Raw genomic sequence first — 15,544 nt, 5'->3', positions numbered from 1 at the left:
CCCTCCGGGTCCCGCTCCCGGGCCGGGGGCCCCGGGGGGCGGCTTGGGGAGGGGTCCGAGCAGCAGGAAGGGCAGGCCGGAGGAGGGGCCGGAGGGGGGGGGAGGAGGGGGGCCCCCCGCCGGGCCCCCGGGGCTCGGCCATCCCCGGCCGCTCCTGCCCCCCGCCCCCCCGCCCCCTGGCCCCGCTCGGCCCCCCGCTCCTCGGCCCCCCGCTCGGCCTCAGCCCTCCGCTAAGCGCTGCGCCCGGCGAGCAGGCGGTCGGAGGCCGCAGGGGGAGCACATGGGGCCTGCCCCCCGACACAAACCCACCCCCAGGCCCACCGCATCGGCCTCACCCGCCGCACAATCAATACGACCGACCGACCGACCGACCGACTGCTCCTCCTCCCCCTCCTTTCCTCTTCTCCACCCCCTCCTCCTGTCCCTCCTCCTCCTCCTCCTCTTCTCCCCCTCCTCTCCTCCCCCTTCTCCTCCCCTCCTCTTCATTCATTCAATCGTATTTACTGAGCGCTTACTGCTCTTCTCCTCCCCCCCCCTCCTCTCCTCCCTCCTTTCCTCCTCTTCTCCTCCCAATCCTCTTCTCCCCCTCCTTCTTCTCCTCTTCATTCGTTCAATCGTATTTATTGAGCGCTTATTGCTCTTCTCCTCCCCTCCTCCTCTTCTCCTCCTCCCCCTCCTCTCCTCCTCTTCTCCCCCTCCTCTCCTCTTCTCCTCGCTTCCTCCTCTCCTCCCCCTCTTCTCCTCCGCCTCCTCTTCTCCTCCCCCTCCTCCCTTCGTCCCCTCCTCTTCTCCCCTTCTCCTCTTCCTCTTCTCCTCCCTCTCCTCTCTTCCCCCTCCTTCTCTCCTCCCCCTCCTCTCCTCCACTCCCCGTCCTCTCCTCTCCCTTCTCTTCTCCCCCTCCTCTCCTCCTCTTCTCCCCCTCCTCTCCTCTTCTCCTCCCTCCCTCCTCTCCTCCCCCTCCTCTTCTCCTCCGCCTCCTCTTCTCCCCCTCCTCCCTTCGTCCCCTCCTCTTCTCCCCTTCTCCTCTTCCTCTTCTCCTCCCTCTCCTCTCTTCCCCCCCCCTCTCCTCCCCGTCCTCTCCTCTCCCTTCTCTTCTCCCCCTCCTCTTCTCCTCCTTCTCCCCCCCCCCTCCTCCTCCCCCTCCTCTCCTCCCCCTCCCCCCCCTCCTCCCACCCCCCCGGGCGGGACGGGAGGGACCCGGTTGCCGCCAACGTTCACCGCCCGCAGGCCCCGCCCCGGGCCTCAGTTTCCCCCGTGGGGGGCCGGGGAGGCCACACCTGGGGGGGGGAGGGTTTGTGAGGAAGTTGAGGCTCCCCCCGCGCTCCCGACACCCCCCCCCCTTGGTTCCCCGAACGGTCACGCCCAACTCCATCCATCCCCCACCCACCCCACGACCCCCGGTGACCCCCCCATGACCATCCTGAAAAACCCCCGAGGTTCGGGCCTGGGAGCCCTCCTCCGCCTGCCACTTTCTTGCCATTACCACTGGGGCCTTTGTAAAGTGGGCACCCGGCCCTGGGGGGCTGGAATTTGGGGTGACCTCCCCCCCCCACCCCAAGACCATCCTGAAAACCTCCCGAGGTTCAGGCCTGGGAGCCCTCCTCCACCTGCCCCATTCCTGCCATCACCACTGGGGCCTATATGAAGTGGGCACCCGGCCCTGGGGGGCTGGAATTTGGGGTGACCTCACCCCCCACGACCCCCACGGTCCCCAAGCTCTGCCTCCCCCCCGCCCCGGCCTTTCGAGACCGTCCGGCTCTGGGCCCGGGCCCCGGGGCCCACCCTCCTGCTCATGATCAAACAAGTGTTGGGTCACAGACCAACGTCCAAACTGCCCCTCCTGCATGAATATTAGCTGCATCCTCCATCTGCCAACCATCTTCCCCCTCGGGGGAATTCGATAATGACCCGTCTCTGCCCGGGAAATGGCAAGCAGGCCACTTAGGATTTCTGGAATTGCCATTTAGTGCCGCCGATTAGGAATCCAGTTGCCTGAAACAAGGCCGAACCCGGCGGGAAGGGGGTGACCTTAGTGGCCTAAAGCCTTAGTGGCCTCCGGTGACCCTCCCGGGCTCCCGATGACCGCTTGGGCCAGGACGGGCGACAGGCTTGCACCCGAGTGATTTTTATTCTTAGTTGCGTCAGGGGCCTCTGACCGGATTTCTGTTTCGCTTTCCTTGCACGATCATTCACCTGTTTTCTTTCAATCAATCAATCAATTAATCAATCGTATTTATTGAGCACTTATTGTGTGCAGAGCACTGTACTAAGCACTTGGTAAGTCCAAGTTGGCAACATATAGAGGCGGTCCCTACCCAACAGCAGGCTCACAGTGTAGAAGGGGGAGACAGAGAACAAAACAAATTAACAAAATAAAATAAATAGAATAGATATGTACAAGTAAAATAAATAGAGTAATAAATACGTACAAACATATATACATATATATTTTCCCCAGCGTGTATGCTGCTTAAGCACTTAGGACAGTGCTCTGCGCACAGTAAGCGCTCAATTCATTCATTCATTCATTTAGTCGTATTTATTGAGAGCTTACTGTGTGCAGAGCACTGTCCTAAGCGCTTGGGAAGTCCAAGTTGGCAACATATAGAGATGGTCCCTACCCAACAGCGGGCTCGCAGTCTATAAATACGATTGAATGGATGGATGAATGAACTAGTTCTTGTTTGGGTTTTTTGTTGTTGTTATTTAGAGTGGAAATCGTGTAACCTGCCCCATTGAATTGCTCAGAGAGGTGAAGGAATGGGTAGGGTCTCATCTCCCCCAGTCGCTGCCCATGGTATTTATTGAGCACTTATCAATCGATCGTACGGATTGAGCACTTACTCTGTGCAGAGCGCTATTAATAATCAATCAATCAACTTATTGAGCACTTACTGTGTGCAGAGTACTGTACTAAGCGCTTGGGAAGTACAAGTTGGCAACATATAGAGACAGTTCCTACCCAACAGTGGGCTCACAGTCTAAATAATGACGCTGTTTGTTGAGCGTTTACTATGTTTAAGCGTTTACACTGTTCTAAGCGTTTACCAGCGCTTAGAACAGTGCTTTGCACACAGTAGAAGCAGCGTGGCTCAGTGGAAAGAGCACGGGCTTTGGAGTCAGAGGTCGTGGGTTCGAATCCCAGCTCCGCCACATGTCTGCTGTGTGACCTTGGGCAAGTCACTTAACTTCTCGGAGCCTCAGTTACCTCATCTGTAAAATGGGGATGATGACTGTGAGCCCCACGCGGGACAACCTGATCACCTTGTATCCCCCAGCACATAGTAAGTGCTTAACAAATGTCATTATTATTAGCACATAGTAAGCGCTTAACAAATGCCATTATTATTATTATTATAGTAAGCGCTTAACAAATGCCATCATTATATTAGGTGCCAGGCGCTGTACTAAGCACTGGGGTAGCTACAAGCAAATTGCGTACTGCTAAGCCCGCGGGAGAGTAGAGGATAGCAGAGGCGATTGATGCGTTCCCTGCTGTGCAGAGCACTGAGGTAAGTGTTTGGGGGAGGACAGGGCGATAGAGTTGGTAGACGTGATCTCTGCCCTTCCGGAGCTTCACGACCGTCTGAGGTTCCACGTATGAAAACTGTTGGCACAAGGGCAGGGAAAACATGTCTACCAACTCTGTTGGACAGTACGCTCCCAAGCACTGAGTAATCTCGCACGCTGCCCACAATTGATCGTGCTTTGCAATCAATAAATACCACTGATTGACTGGAGGGGAGACAGTACCTCACCGGGCCTCGTTCTCGCCTGTCCCGCCATCGACCCCCGGCCCACGTCATCCCCCGGGCCTGGAATGCCCTCCCTCTGCCCATCCGCCAAGCTACCTCTCTTCCTCCCTTGTGAGCCCACTGTTGGGTAGGGACTGTCTCTATATGTTGCCAATTTGTACTTCCCAAGCGCTTAGTACAGTGCTCTGCACATAGTAAGCGCTCAATAAATACGATTGATGATGATGATGATGATGAAGGCCCTACTGAGAGCTCACCTCCTCCAGGAGGCCTTCCCACACTGAGCTCCTTCCTTCCTCTCCCCCCTCGTCCCCCTCTCCATCCCCCCATCTTACCTCCTTCCCTTCCCCACAGCACCTGTATATATGTATATATGTTTGTACATATTTATTACTCTATCTATTTTACTTGTACATTTACTTGTTTATTTATTTTTTTTTTTTTAGTATGTTTGGTTTTGTTCTCTGTCTCCCCCTTTTAGACTGTGAGCCCACTGTTGGGTAGGGACTGTCTCTACATGTTGCCAATTTGTACTTCCCAAGCGCTTAGTACAGTGCTCTGCACACAGTAAGCGCTCAATAAATACGATTGATGATGATGATTGATGATGGGAACATGAGAGTGAGGAAATCCTCCGCCTCACGGGTTGATAAAGACAGGGAAACATTTCTGTTTCTCTTCTCCCCATCACTTGGTACGGCGCTTCGCCCACTGTTGGGTAGGGACCGTCTCTATAGGTTGCCAACTTGGACTTCCCAAGCGCTTAGTACAGTGCTCTGCACACTGTAAGCGCTCAATAAATACGATTGAATGAATGAATGAATCAACATCGTTCAACCAGACGACATAGGGAAAGATGATGATAATAATAATAGCGGGCTCTGGAGTCAGAGGTCATGGGTTCAAATCCTGGCTGCCACTTGTCAGCTGTGTGACTTTGGGCTCGTCACTTCACTTCTCTGTGCCTCAGTTACCTCATCTGTAAAATGGGGATGAAGACTGGGAGCCCCATGTGGGACAATCTGATCACCTTGTAACCTCCCCAGGGGCTTAGAACGGTGCTTGGCACATAGTAAGCGCTTAATAAATGTCATTATTATTATTATTATTATTTATTTTTAAGCGCTTACTATGTGCCAAGCACCGTGCTAAGCCCTGGGGAGGTTACAAGGTGATCAGGTTGGTACCCACATGGGGCTCACAGTCTTAATCACCATTTTACAGATGAGGTAACTGAGGCCCAGAGAAGTGAAGTGACTTGCCCAAAGTCACCCAGCTGACACAGTGCTCTGCACACAGTAAGTGCTCAGTAAATACGATTGATTGAATGAATGAATGAATTTATTAGAAGCAGCGTGGCTCAGTGGAAAGAGCCCAGGATTTGGAGTCAGAGGTCATGGGTTCAAATTCATTCATTCATTCATTCAATCGTATTTACTGAGCGCTTACTGTGTGCAGAGCACTGGACTAAGCGCTTGGGAAGTACAAGTTGGCAACGTATAGAGACGGTCCCTACCCAACAGTGGACTCACAGTCTAGAAGGGGGAAACAAACAACAAAACAAAACATGTTAACAAAATAAAATAAATAGAATAAGTATGTACAAATAAAATAAAGAGTAATAAATATGTAGAAACATATAGACATAGATCCAGGTGCTGTGGGGAGGGGAAGGAGGTAAGGTGGGGGGAGAGGGAGGAGGGGGAGAGGAAGGAGGGGGCTCAGTCTGGGAAGGCCTCCTGGAGGAGGCCTTGATTACCTTATAACCTCCCCAGCACTTAGAACATTGCCAAGATCCGCCCTTTCCTCTCCATCCAAACCGCTACCCTGCTAATTCAAGCTCTCATCCTATCCCGTCTGGACTACTGCACCAGCCTTCTCTCTGATCTCCCATCCTCGTGTCTCTCTCCACTTCAATCCATACTTCATGCTGCTGCCCGGATTATCTTTGTCCAGAAACGCTCTGGACATATTACTCCCCTCCTCAAAAACCTCCAATGGCTACCGATCAATCTGCGCATCAAGCAGAAACTCCTCACCCTGGGCTTCAAGGCTGTCCATCACCTCGCCCCCTCCTCCCTCACCTCCCTTCTCTCCTTCTACTGCCCAGCCCGCACCCTCCGCTCCTCCACCACTAATCTCCTCACTGTACCTCGCTCTCGCCTGTCCCGCCGTCGACCCCCGGCCCACGTCATCCCCCGGGCCTGGAATGGCCTCCCTCTGCCCATCCGCCGCGCTAGCTCTCTTCCTCCCTTCAAGGCCCTTCTGAGAGCTCACCTCCTCCAGGAGGCCTTCCCAGACTGAGCCCCTTCTTTCCTCTCCCCCTCGTCCCCCTCTCCATCCCCCCGTCTTACCTCCTTCCCTTCCCCACAGCACCTGTATATATGTATATATGGTTGTACATATTTATTACTCTATTTATTTATTTATTTATTTATTTTACTTGGACATTTCTATCCTACTTATTTTATTTTGTTGGTATGTTTGGTTCTGTTCTCTGTCTCCCCCTTTTAGACTGTGAGCCCACTGTTGGGTAGGGACTGTCTCTATGTGATGCCAATTTGTACTTCCCAAGCGCTTAGTACAGTGCTCTGCACATAGTAAGCGCTCAATAAATACGATTGATTGATTGAACAGTGCTTTGCACATAGTAAGAGCTTAATAAATGTCATTATTACTATTATTATTCTCTGTGCCTTAGTTCCCTCATCTGTAAAATGGGGATTAAGACTGTGACGCCCCTACATGGGACAAACCGATCACCCTAGCCCAGCACTTGGCCACAGAGTAAGCACTTCAATACCCTTTAAAAATAAAATAAAGAGCCTCCAACAGGAGTGGCATTTGTTAAGCGCTTCCTCTGTGCCCAGTGCTGGGGCAGAGAGGAGATAATCAGATAATTACTGTGTGCAGAGCACTGTACTAAGCGCTTGGGAAGTCCAAGTTCGCAACATATAGAGACGGTCCCTACCCAACAGCGGGCTCACGGTCTAGATGAGGATGAGGAGTCTCATCCTCCTAAGCGTGTCCGCGGAATAGCCTCCTTTCATCTTGCCTGGCAAGACGGTCCTCCCACGCAGGGACGGCATCCAAGACAGGGCTGGAATGAAGAACAAAGCAAACTCGTCGCTCCACCAATTATCTTGTGAAATCCGGGCAAGGGAGTGTTCTCTTACTTGAGGGTTTCTGAGTAAAAAGAGGCAGCGCTTGGCTTTCCTGAAATCCTATTCCACCGTGAAGACTCTTCCAGGCTTGGAGTGAAGTGGGTGAAGCATGGGAGGAAGGGAAAAGAAATAAAAGTGTCTTTTAAAATAAGCTATTCATGGACAGCATCTGCGGGTAGACTGAGGATCGTGTTTTTACTTTTAATGCACCACAATAATAATAATAATGGCATTTCTTAAGCGCTTACTATGTGCAAAGCACTGTTCTAAGCTCTGGGGTGGTTACAAGGTGATCAGGTTGTCCCACGGGGGGCTCACAGTCTTAATCCCCATTTTACAGATGAGGGAACTGAGGCACAGAGAAGTTAAGTGACTTGCCCACAGTCACACAGCTAAGTGGCAGAGCCGGGCTTTGAACCCATGACCTCTGACTCCCAAGCAAGGTATTCGTGTTAGAACTCAAATGTCTATACTTTCTCAAAGTGGAAAAGGTCTAATGGCCACCTCTCTCTGTGATTATCCCCCCAATTCCTGAAATTCCTGGGCTCCGACGACCATCTCGTGGTCCTTTGTGATTTAACTGATCGTACTGAGTGCTTACCGTGTGCAGACACTGTACTAAGCGGCGCTTGGGAGAGTATAGTAATAATAATAATGGCATTTTTTAAGCACTTACTATGTGCAAAGCACTGTTCTAAGCGCTGGGGAGGTTACAAGGTGATCAGGTTGTCCCACGGGGGGCTCACAGTTAATCCCCATTTTCCAGATGGGGGAACTGAGGCCCAGAGAAGTGAAGTGACTTGCCCAAAGTCACCCAGCTGACAATTGGCAGAGCCGGGATTTGAACCCATGAATGTAGACTGTGAGCCCCCCGTGGGCCAACCTGATCACCTTGTAACCTCCCCAACACTTGGAACAGTGCTTTGCACATAGTAAGAGCTTAGTATCATTATTACTATTCTCTGTGCCTTAGTTACCTCATCTGTCAAATGGGGATTAAGACTGTGAGCCCCCCCGTGGGACAAACTGATTCATTCATTCATTCAATTGCATTTATTGAGCGCTTACAGTGTGCAGAGCACTGTACTAAGCGCTTGGGAAGTCCAAGTTGGCAACATATAGAGACGGTCCCTACCCAACAGCGGGCTCACAGTCTAGAAGGGGGAGACAGACAACAAAACAAAACATATGAACAGAATAAAATAAATAGAATAAATATGTACAAATAAAATAGAGTAATAAATATGTACATCCATATATCCAGGTGCTGTGGGGAGGGGAAGGAGGTAAGGTGCGGGGGAGGGGGAGAGGAAGGAGGGGGCTCAGTCTGGGAAGGCCTCCTGGAGGAGGCTTGATTACCTTGTAACCTCCCCAGTGCTTAGAACAGTGCTTTGCACATGGTAAGAGCTTAATAAATGTCATTATTATTATTATTATTATTATTATTATTATTCTCTGTGCTTTAGTTCCCTCATCTGTAAAATGGGGATTAAGACTGTGAGCCCCCCCATGGGACAACCTGATCACCTTGTAACCTCCCCAGTGCTTAGAACAGTGCTTTGCACATAGTAAGCGCTTCATAAATGCCATTAAAAAAATGGGGGTGGGGGGAGTGACAAAATGGCACTAGGGGATATAAGGTGGGAAGCTTAAAAATCAATCAAGGAAGGCCTCCTGGAAGAGTTGTGGTTTCTGAAGCGCTGTGAAGGTGGGGCGAGCAACGATCCATGGGAGATGAATAATAATAATAACAATAACGATGGCATTTATTAAGTGCTTACTACGTGCAAAGCACTGTTCTAAGCACTGGGGAGGTTACAAGGTGATCAGGTTGTCCCACGGGGGGCTCACACTCTTAATCCCCATTTTTCAGATGAGGTAACTGAGGCCCAGAAAGTGAAGTGACTTGCCCAAAGTCACCCAGCTGACAATTGGTGGAGCCGGGATTTGAACCCATGACCTCAGACTCCAAAGCCCGGGCTCTTTCCACTGAGCCACGCTGGGCGGGGGGGGCGGCTCCAGGCAGCGGGGAGGTTGTGAGCAAGAGATCGGCAACGGGGGACACGAGGACAAGGCAGAGCCAGCTGGGGGGCGGTGACAGAAGAGAGTAGATATGTAGGAGGGACAGAGAGAGACAGAGCTGCTTAATAATAAAATAATGATGATGATGATGTTTGTTAAGCGCTTACTAAGTGCCAAGCGCTGTTCTAAGCGCTGGGGTAGATTCAAGCTAATCAGGTTGTCCCACGTGAGGCTCCCGCTCTTAATCCTCTTTTTACAGATGAAGAAACTGGGGCGAAGAGAAGCGACTGAGCCCCCTTTTTCCTCCCCTCCTCCCCATCTCTATATGTTGCCGACTTGTACTTCCCAAGCGCTTAGTACAGCGCTCTGCACACAGTAAGCGCTCAATACGATTGAATGAATGAAATCCCCCCCACCTCCTTCCCCTCCCCACAGCACCTGTATATAATAATAATGATGTTGCCAACTTGTACTTCCCAAGCGCTTAGTCCAGTGCTCTGCACACAGTAAGCGCTCAATAAATATGATTGATTGGTTTATTAAGCGCTTACTACGTGCAAAGCACTGTTTTAAGCGCTGGGGAGGTTACAAGGTGATCAGGTTGTCCCACGGGGGACTCACAGTCTTCATCCCCATTATACAGATGAGGGAAATGAGGCGCAGAGAAGTATATGTTTGTACAGATTTATTACTCTATTTATTTTACTTGTACATATTTACTATTCTATTTATTTTGTTGATGATGTGCATCTAGCTTTAATTCTATTCTGACGACTTGACATCTGTCCACATGTTTTGTTGTGAACAAGGAGGTCATCATTGCTGGGGGGGTGTCCTCAACCGCCATGGGAAGGTTAAGTGGAGGAGAGAATATGGGAGAGAAGGTGAGTTCCCTTTTAAAAGAAAAAAATTATGGTATTTTAAGTGCTTACTATGTGCCCAGCACTGGACTAAGCGCTGGGGTAGATTCCAGCCAATAATAATAATAATAATAATAATAATGATGACGATGGCATTTATTAAGCACTTACTACGTGCAAAGCACTGTTCTAAGCGCTGGGGAGGTTACAAGGTGATCAGGTTGTCCCACGTGGGGTTCGCAGTCTTAATCCCCATTTTACAGATGAGGTAACTGAGGCCCAGAGAAGTGAAGTGACTTGGCTCCATCGCTCGTCAGCTGGGTGACCCTGGGCAAGTCACCTCACTTCTCTGTGCCTCGGTTACTTCATCTGTAAAAGGGGGATTAGGGCTGTGAGTCCCATGTGGAACATGGACAGTGTCCAACCCGCGAAGCAGCGTGGCTCAGTGGAAAGAGCCCGGGCTTGGGAGTCAAAGGTCATGGGTTCTAATTCCAGCCCCACCACTTGTCAGCTGGGTGACTTTGGGCAGGTCACTTCACTTCTCCGCGCCTCAGTTACCTCATCTGTAAAATGGGGATGAAGACTGCGAGCCCCACGCGGGACAACCTGATCACCTTGTATCCCCCCCCAGGGTTTAGAACAGTGCTTGGTATACATAGTAAGCGCATAACAAATACCCCAATTATTATTACTGGGGAAGCAGCATGGCTCAGTGGAAAGAGCCCGGGCTTTGGAGTCGGAGGTCATGGGTTCAAATCCCAGCTCCGCCACTGGTCAGCTGTGTGACTTTGGGCTAGCCACTTAACTTCTCTGTGCCTCAGTTCCCTCGTCTGCAAACTGGAGATTAAGACTATGAGCCCCACCTGATCATTCATTCAATCGTATTTATTGAGCGCTTACAGTGTTTAGAGCACTGGACTAAGCGCTTGGGAAGTACACGTTGGCAACATATAGAGACGGTCCCTACCCAACAACGGGCTCGCAGTCTAGAAGGGGGAGACAGATGACAAAACAAAACGTAGACAGGTGTCGAAATCGTCAGAACAAATAGAATTATAGCTATATGCACATCATTAACAAAATAAATAGAATAGTAAATACGTACCAGTAAAATAGAGCAATAAATCTGTACAAATGACCTTGTATCTATCCCAGCGCTTAGAACACTGCTTGCACATAGTAAGTGCTTAACAAATACCATTATTATTATTATTAACACTGCGATTCTCCTCTACCTGACAGCTCTCGGCGCCGACTATCCCTCCAAAGTAGTCTCTGTTCAGGGCTGTGGTTATACACGCAGCCTCCCACAAAACCCCTTTAAGCCTCATTCCTTCAATCGTATTTATTGAGCGCTTACTGTGTGCAGAGCACTGGACTAAGCGCTTGGGAAGTACAAGTTGGCAACGTACAGAGACGGTCCCTACCCAACAACGGGCTCCATCTACTTTCTGTCACAGTCACTGAATAGTAAAAACAAGTTTAACGAGTCTCTCCATCTTTCTTTCGGAACACAAGACAACTGTCCTCTGTCCTCCCTTTACAGAGAAAAGAAATAGTCGAGTGTATGGCTACATCCTTACGCGCTGAGGGGTTGAAGCGCTTAAAGAGGTACACAGCTCGGTGCACAGGCAACACAGTGGTGAGGGTGGTAAGGAGAGAAGAGGACTTAATTTTCTCCCCATCTTAAAGGCACTTATGAAATAACGTCTCCGGGAGGCTTTCCCTGATTAATCTCTAATCTCTCTACGCTCCATCACCATCATCAATCGTATTTACTGAGCGCTTACTATGTGCAGAGCACTGTACTTAGCGCTTGGGAAGTACAAATTGGCAACATATAGAGACAGTCCCTACCCAACAGTGGGCTCACAGTCTAAAAGGGGGAGACAGAGAACAAAACCAAACATGCTAACAAAATAAAATAAATAGAATAGATATGTACAAATAAAATAGAGTAATGAATCTGTACAAACATATATACATATATACAGGTGCTGTGGTGAAGGGAAGGAGGTAAGATGGGGGGATGGAGAGGGGGACGAGGGGGAGAGGAAGGAAGGGGCTCAGTCTGGGAAGGCCTCCTGGAGGAGGCAACCATGCCATCAACTGAGCCCTTAATTACTCACAACTCCCACTGCACGATACTCAATTACTTCCTTCCTAAGGCTGCTTAGTGTGGGAGACTTGAGCGCGTAGGCTCTTGAGGGCAAAGGCCGTGTCTAGTAATTCCGCTGTACTCTCCCATCCAACTGGGAGGTGCTCAATAAATATGAAAATTAAGAAAACGATGTTATCAATCAATGGTATTTTTTGAGCACACACTGTAAGCAGCATTTGGGACCCAATTGCTTCATCTCTGACCATCCGTCTACCGCTCAGATAGAAAGAACGCTTTCAACTCGGCGAGTCTTCTGAATAAGCCAGCCATCACCTCTCCCACCTCCTTCCTATTTGCCAGGCGTTAGCCTTCTATGGCCTAATGGAAAGAGCCCGGAGGCCTGGGAATCAGGGACCTTGAGGCTCTAATCCCGGCTAATCCCGCTCGCTCCACTGCTTCATCCGCGCTGTTCCGCGTCCAGCCGCTGCTGCTCGAGACAACCGGCCGCCCGGCTTGCGGCTGAAAATCCAGCGGGGAACGCGGTGCGCAGGGCGGCCCGCTGGAAAGACCCCGGGCCCAGGAGGCAGAAGACCTGGGTTCTAGTCCCGGTTCGACCTCGTGCCCGCCGGGTGACCTCGGGCGAGTCGCCTAACCTCTCTGCACCTCAGCCACCTCGCCTGTAACACGGAGATTAACTCCGACGGGCTCCCGGCGCCCCACCCGATCGCCTCGCATCCGCCCCGGCGCTTCGGGAGGGTGCTCGGCCCACGGCGCGCGCTCGACGCGGAAGAGAGAGCCGTTCTGCCATTTCAAGTAGAAAAATTTATTGACCGGAGACGCGTCACCCGGGGCTCGCGGTGAGCCACGGGCGTTTATTTCAGCTTAATGCCCTTCTTCACGCCGGCGCGGATGCCGGACAGTTCCCCGCCGTATCGGCGCTCTTCTCTCCGGACCTCCCGGACCTGCCCCTTCCTGCGAATCTTGGCCTTGCGGTATTTCTCCCGGTGCTTGACTCTGGGGTTCCGATCGATCTTCCTCCTCCTGGGGGTCAGCCCTCGGTTTTTCACCATCTGGTAGGTGACGGCCCTCTTGGCGTCGGGCTCTCCGCCCTCTCGGGCGGGCTGGGTGTCGCCGGCCCTCGGGTCGCCCTTCTTCCTTTTCGCCTTCAGCCGCTCCTCCGTCGCCGCGGGGACCTCGAGCGCGGCCCCCTCGTCCGGGGAGGGCTCGCGGCGGGCTGCGGGTTCGGCCCGCGGCTTCCTTCTCCCCGGTCCCGGGCCCAGGAGGCGGCGGATCTCGGGCTCTAGTTTCCGATCCACGGCCTCCAGCTGGCCGATGAGGTTGCGGTAGGCGACCAGCCTCTCTACGACGGGGTGGGCGTGGACGGGGGCTCGCCTGGCCCTGAGGACCAGGTAGAAGCTGACGTTGGAGCAGTAGTTGAGGTAGAGGCTGTACTTGGTCCGCAGGTAGCGGGTCCCTCGTCCCCGGGGGATGACGCCGGTCTCCGCCAGGCTCAGGAGGGGCTCCACCTCCTCCTTCAGCTCGGTCAGCTTGGCCTTCAGGTCCTCCAGCAGCTCCGGCAGCTCGGGCGACTCCTTCCTCAGCATCTTCGCCTGGTCCTTGCGGGACAGCCGGCCCAGGTCCCGGACCACCCGGGGGTCGGTCCGGGGGCCCCGCGGGGCGGGCTCGGCCGAGGCCCCCAGCCAGCCGACGCCGAAGTCGTCCTCACGCAGGGCCCGGGCCAGCCGCAGCTGGATGGCCCGCGCCTCCTCCTCCTCCTCCTCCTCCTCCTCCTGCCGCCGCTCGGCCTCCCCCCGGCTCCGCCGGCCCGCGGCCTCCGGCCCGTAGTCGGTGTCGTAGTAGGCCTTCTTCCTCCGGCCCCAGGACAGCGTGGGGTCCGCGGGGGCTTCGGCGTCGCTCTGCGACGAGCTCCCGCTGTTGTCTTCGTCGTCCTCTCCATCCTCCTCATCCTCTCCGTCCTCTCCATCCTCCTCATCCTCTCCGTCCTCGTCGTCCTCCTCATCCTCTCTCCTTCGCTCCCGAGGCTCCTCGCCACCGTCAGGCCGCTGCTCTTCCTCCTCCTCCTCCTCCTCCTCCTGCTCCCGCAGCTGGAGGCCCGGTCCCGCCTCCGGCTGCCCTTCCTCCTTCTCCTCCTTCTCAGGATGGTCTTTTTCCTTGTCCCGCTCGTCCTGTGGGCCGAGGCCCGGTCCCGCCACCACCTCCTCCTCCTCTTCGGGATGCTTTTTCTCCTTCTCCTGGTCCCGGAGGGCGAGGCCCAGCACCACCCGATCCTCCTCCTCTTCGGGATGCTTCTTTTTCTCCTTCTCCTGGTCCTGGAGGCCCAGTACCCCCTCTTCAGGATGCTCTTCCTCCTCCTCAGACTGCTCCTCCTCTTCGTCCTCCTCCTCCTCAGACTGCTCCTCCTCGTCGTCGTCGTCGCCCAGCTCGAGGCCCAACACCTCCTCCTCCTCCTCCTCCTCCTCTCCGTCCTCCCCCTCCCCGTCCTCCCCCCGGTCCGGGCTCGGCCGCCCCCCCCGCAGCAGGGCCCTGCTCCGCGCCTCGTGGAAATCGTCTACCTCGTCGTGGAAGTAGGAGCGGGCCCCGGGGGAGGGCGGGCGGGACCCGGGACCCCCGGGACCCCCGGGCCCCCCGACCTCCTCCCCCTCCCCCTCCCCGTCCTCCACCGCCTTCTTCCGTCCCGTGCCGCCGCGCGCCCAGCACGAGCGGTAGACGACGCCCCGCCGCCGCGGCCGCCCCGCCATCACGGAGGAGGCTGAGGAGACACACGCCGACGGGCCGAGAGGCAGACACACTTCCGGTCCCCGCCGGATGCCCCCTCGCTCACTTCCGGTCCCCGACGGATGGCCCCACTCCCTCACTTCCGGTCCTCGCCGGCTGCCCCCCCAACTTCCGGTCCCCGCCGGCTGGCTCCCCTTCTCACTTCCGGTCCTCGCCGGCGGGCTCCCCCCACTAACTTCCGGTCCCCGCCGGCGGGCTCTCCCTCACTTCCGGTCCCCGCCGGCGGGCCCCCTCTCTCACTTCCGGTCCCCGCCGGCGGGCCCCCTCTCTCACTTCCGGTCCCCGCCGGCGGGCCCCCTCTCTCACTTCCGGTCCCCGCCGGCGGGCCCCCTCTCTCACTTCCGGTCCCCGCCGGCTGCCCCCCAACTTCCGGTCCTCGCCGGCTGGCCCCCCTCTCTAGCTTCCGGTCCCCGCCGACTGCCCCCCTCCTCTTCCCGTCCCCGCCGGCTGCCCCCACCCCCTCCCTTACGGCTCCGGGGAGGCGTTGCTCCAATCAATCAATCAATCGTATTTATTGAGCGCTGACTGTGTGCAGAGCACTGCACTAAGCGCTTGGGAAGTACCGGTTGGCAACATATAGGGACGGCCCCTACCCAACAACGGGCTCACAGTCTAAAAGAGCCGAGGAAACACTTCCGGCGGCCCCACTTCCGACGCCTGAGCGACTGCCACCCTCCGCGTCCGCCGCCTTTCTAGTCCCCGCTTCCGGGGCGGGGCCGTCCTCCGCGGGGGGCGGAACGATAAAGGCAGGGGGCGGAGTTTCATGCCGGAGCGCAGAGGGGCGGACTCATCCGCCCGGCCTCTGACGCCAGCGGCGGGCCGCGGGCGGCCCGCACTGCTCGCCGC

At 54.4% G+C, this 15,544-nt stretch overlaps 1 protein-coding gene across 1 annotated transcript; it reads right to left on the bottom strand.

Moving 5' to 3' along the window:
• Positions 1-12,709: 12,709 nt before the first annotated feature.
• Positions 12,710-14,661, bottom strand: UTP3 (UTP3 small subunit processome component). The gene is made up of 2 exons (XM_038758779.1): positions 14,584-14,661; positions 12,710-14,538 (listed from the first exon to the last, which is right to left on the bottom strand). The coding sequence occupies exons 1-2, from the start codon at positions 14,659-14,661 to the stop codon at positions 12,775-12,777; spliced, it is 1,842 nt and encodes a 613-aa protein (XP_038614707.1). The 3' UTR covers positions 12,710-12,774.
• Between the last annotated feature and the right edge of the window lie 883 nt (positions 14,662-15,544).

The sequence above is a fragment of the Tachyglossus aculeatus genome, chromosome 17, assembly GCF_015852505.1.
Source record: "Tachyglossus aculeatus isolate mTacAcu1 chromosome 17, mTacAcu1.pri, whole genome shotgun sequence".
NCBI lineage: Eukaryota > Metazoa > Chordata > Mammalia > Monotremata > Tachyglossidae > Tachyglossus > Tachyglossus aculeatus.
This window is presented reverse-complemented; position numbering and strand designations above follow the sequence as displayed.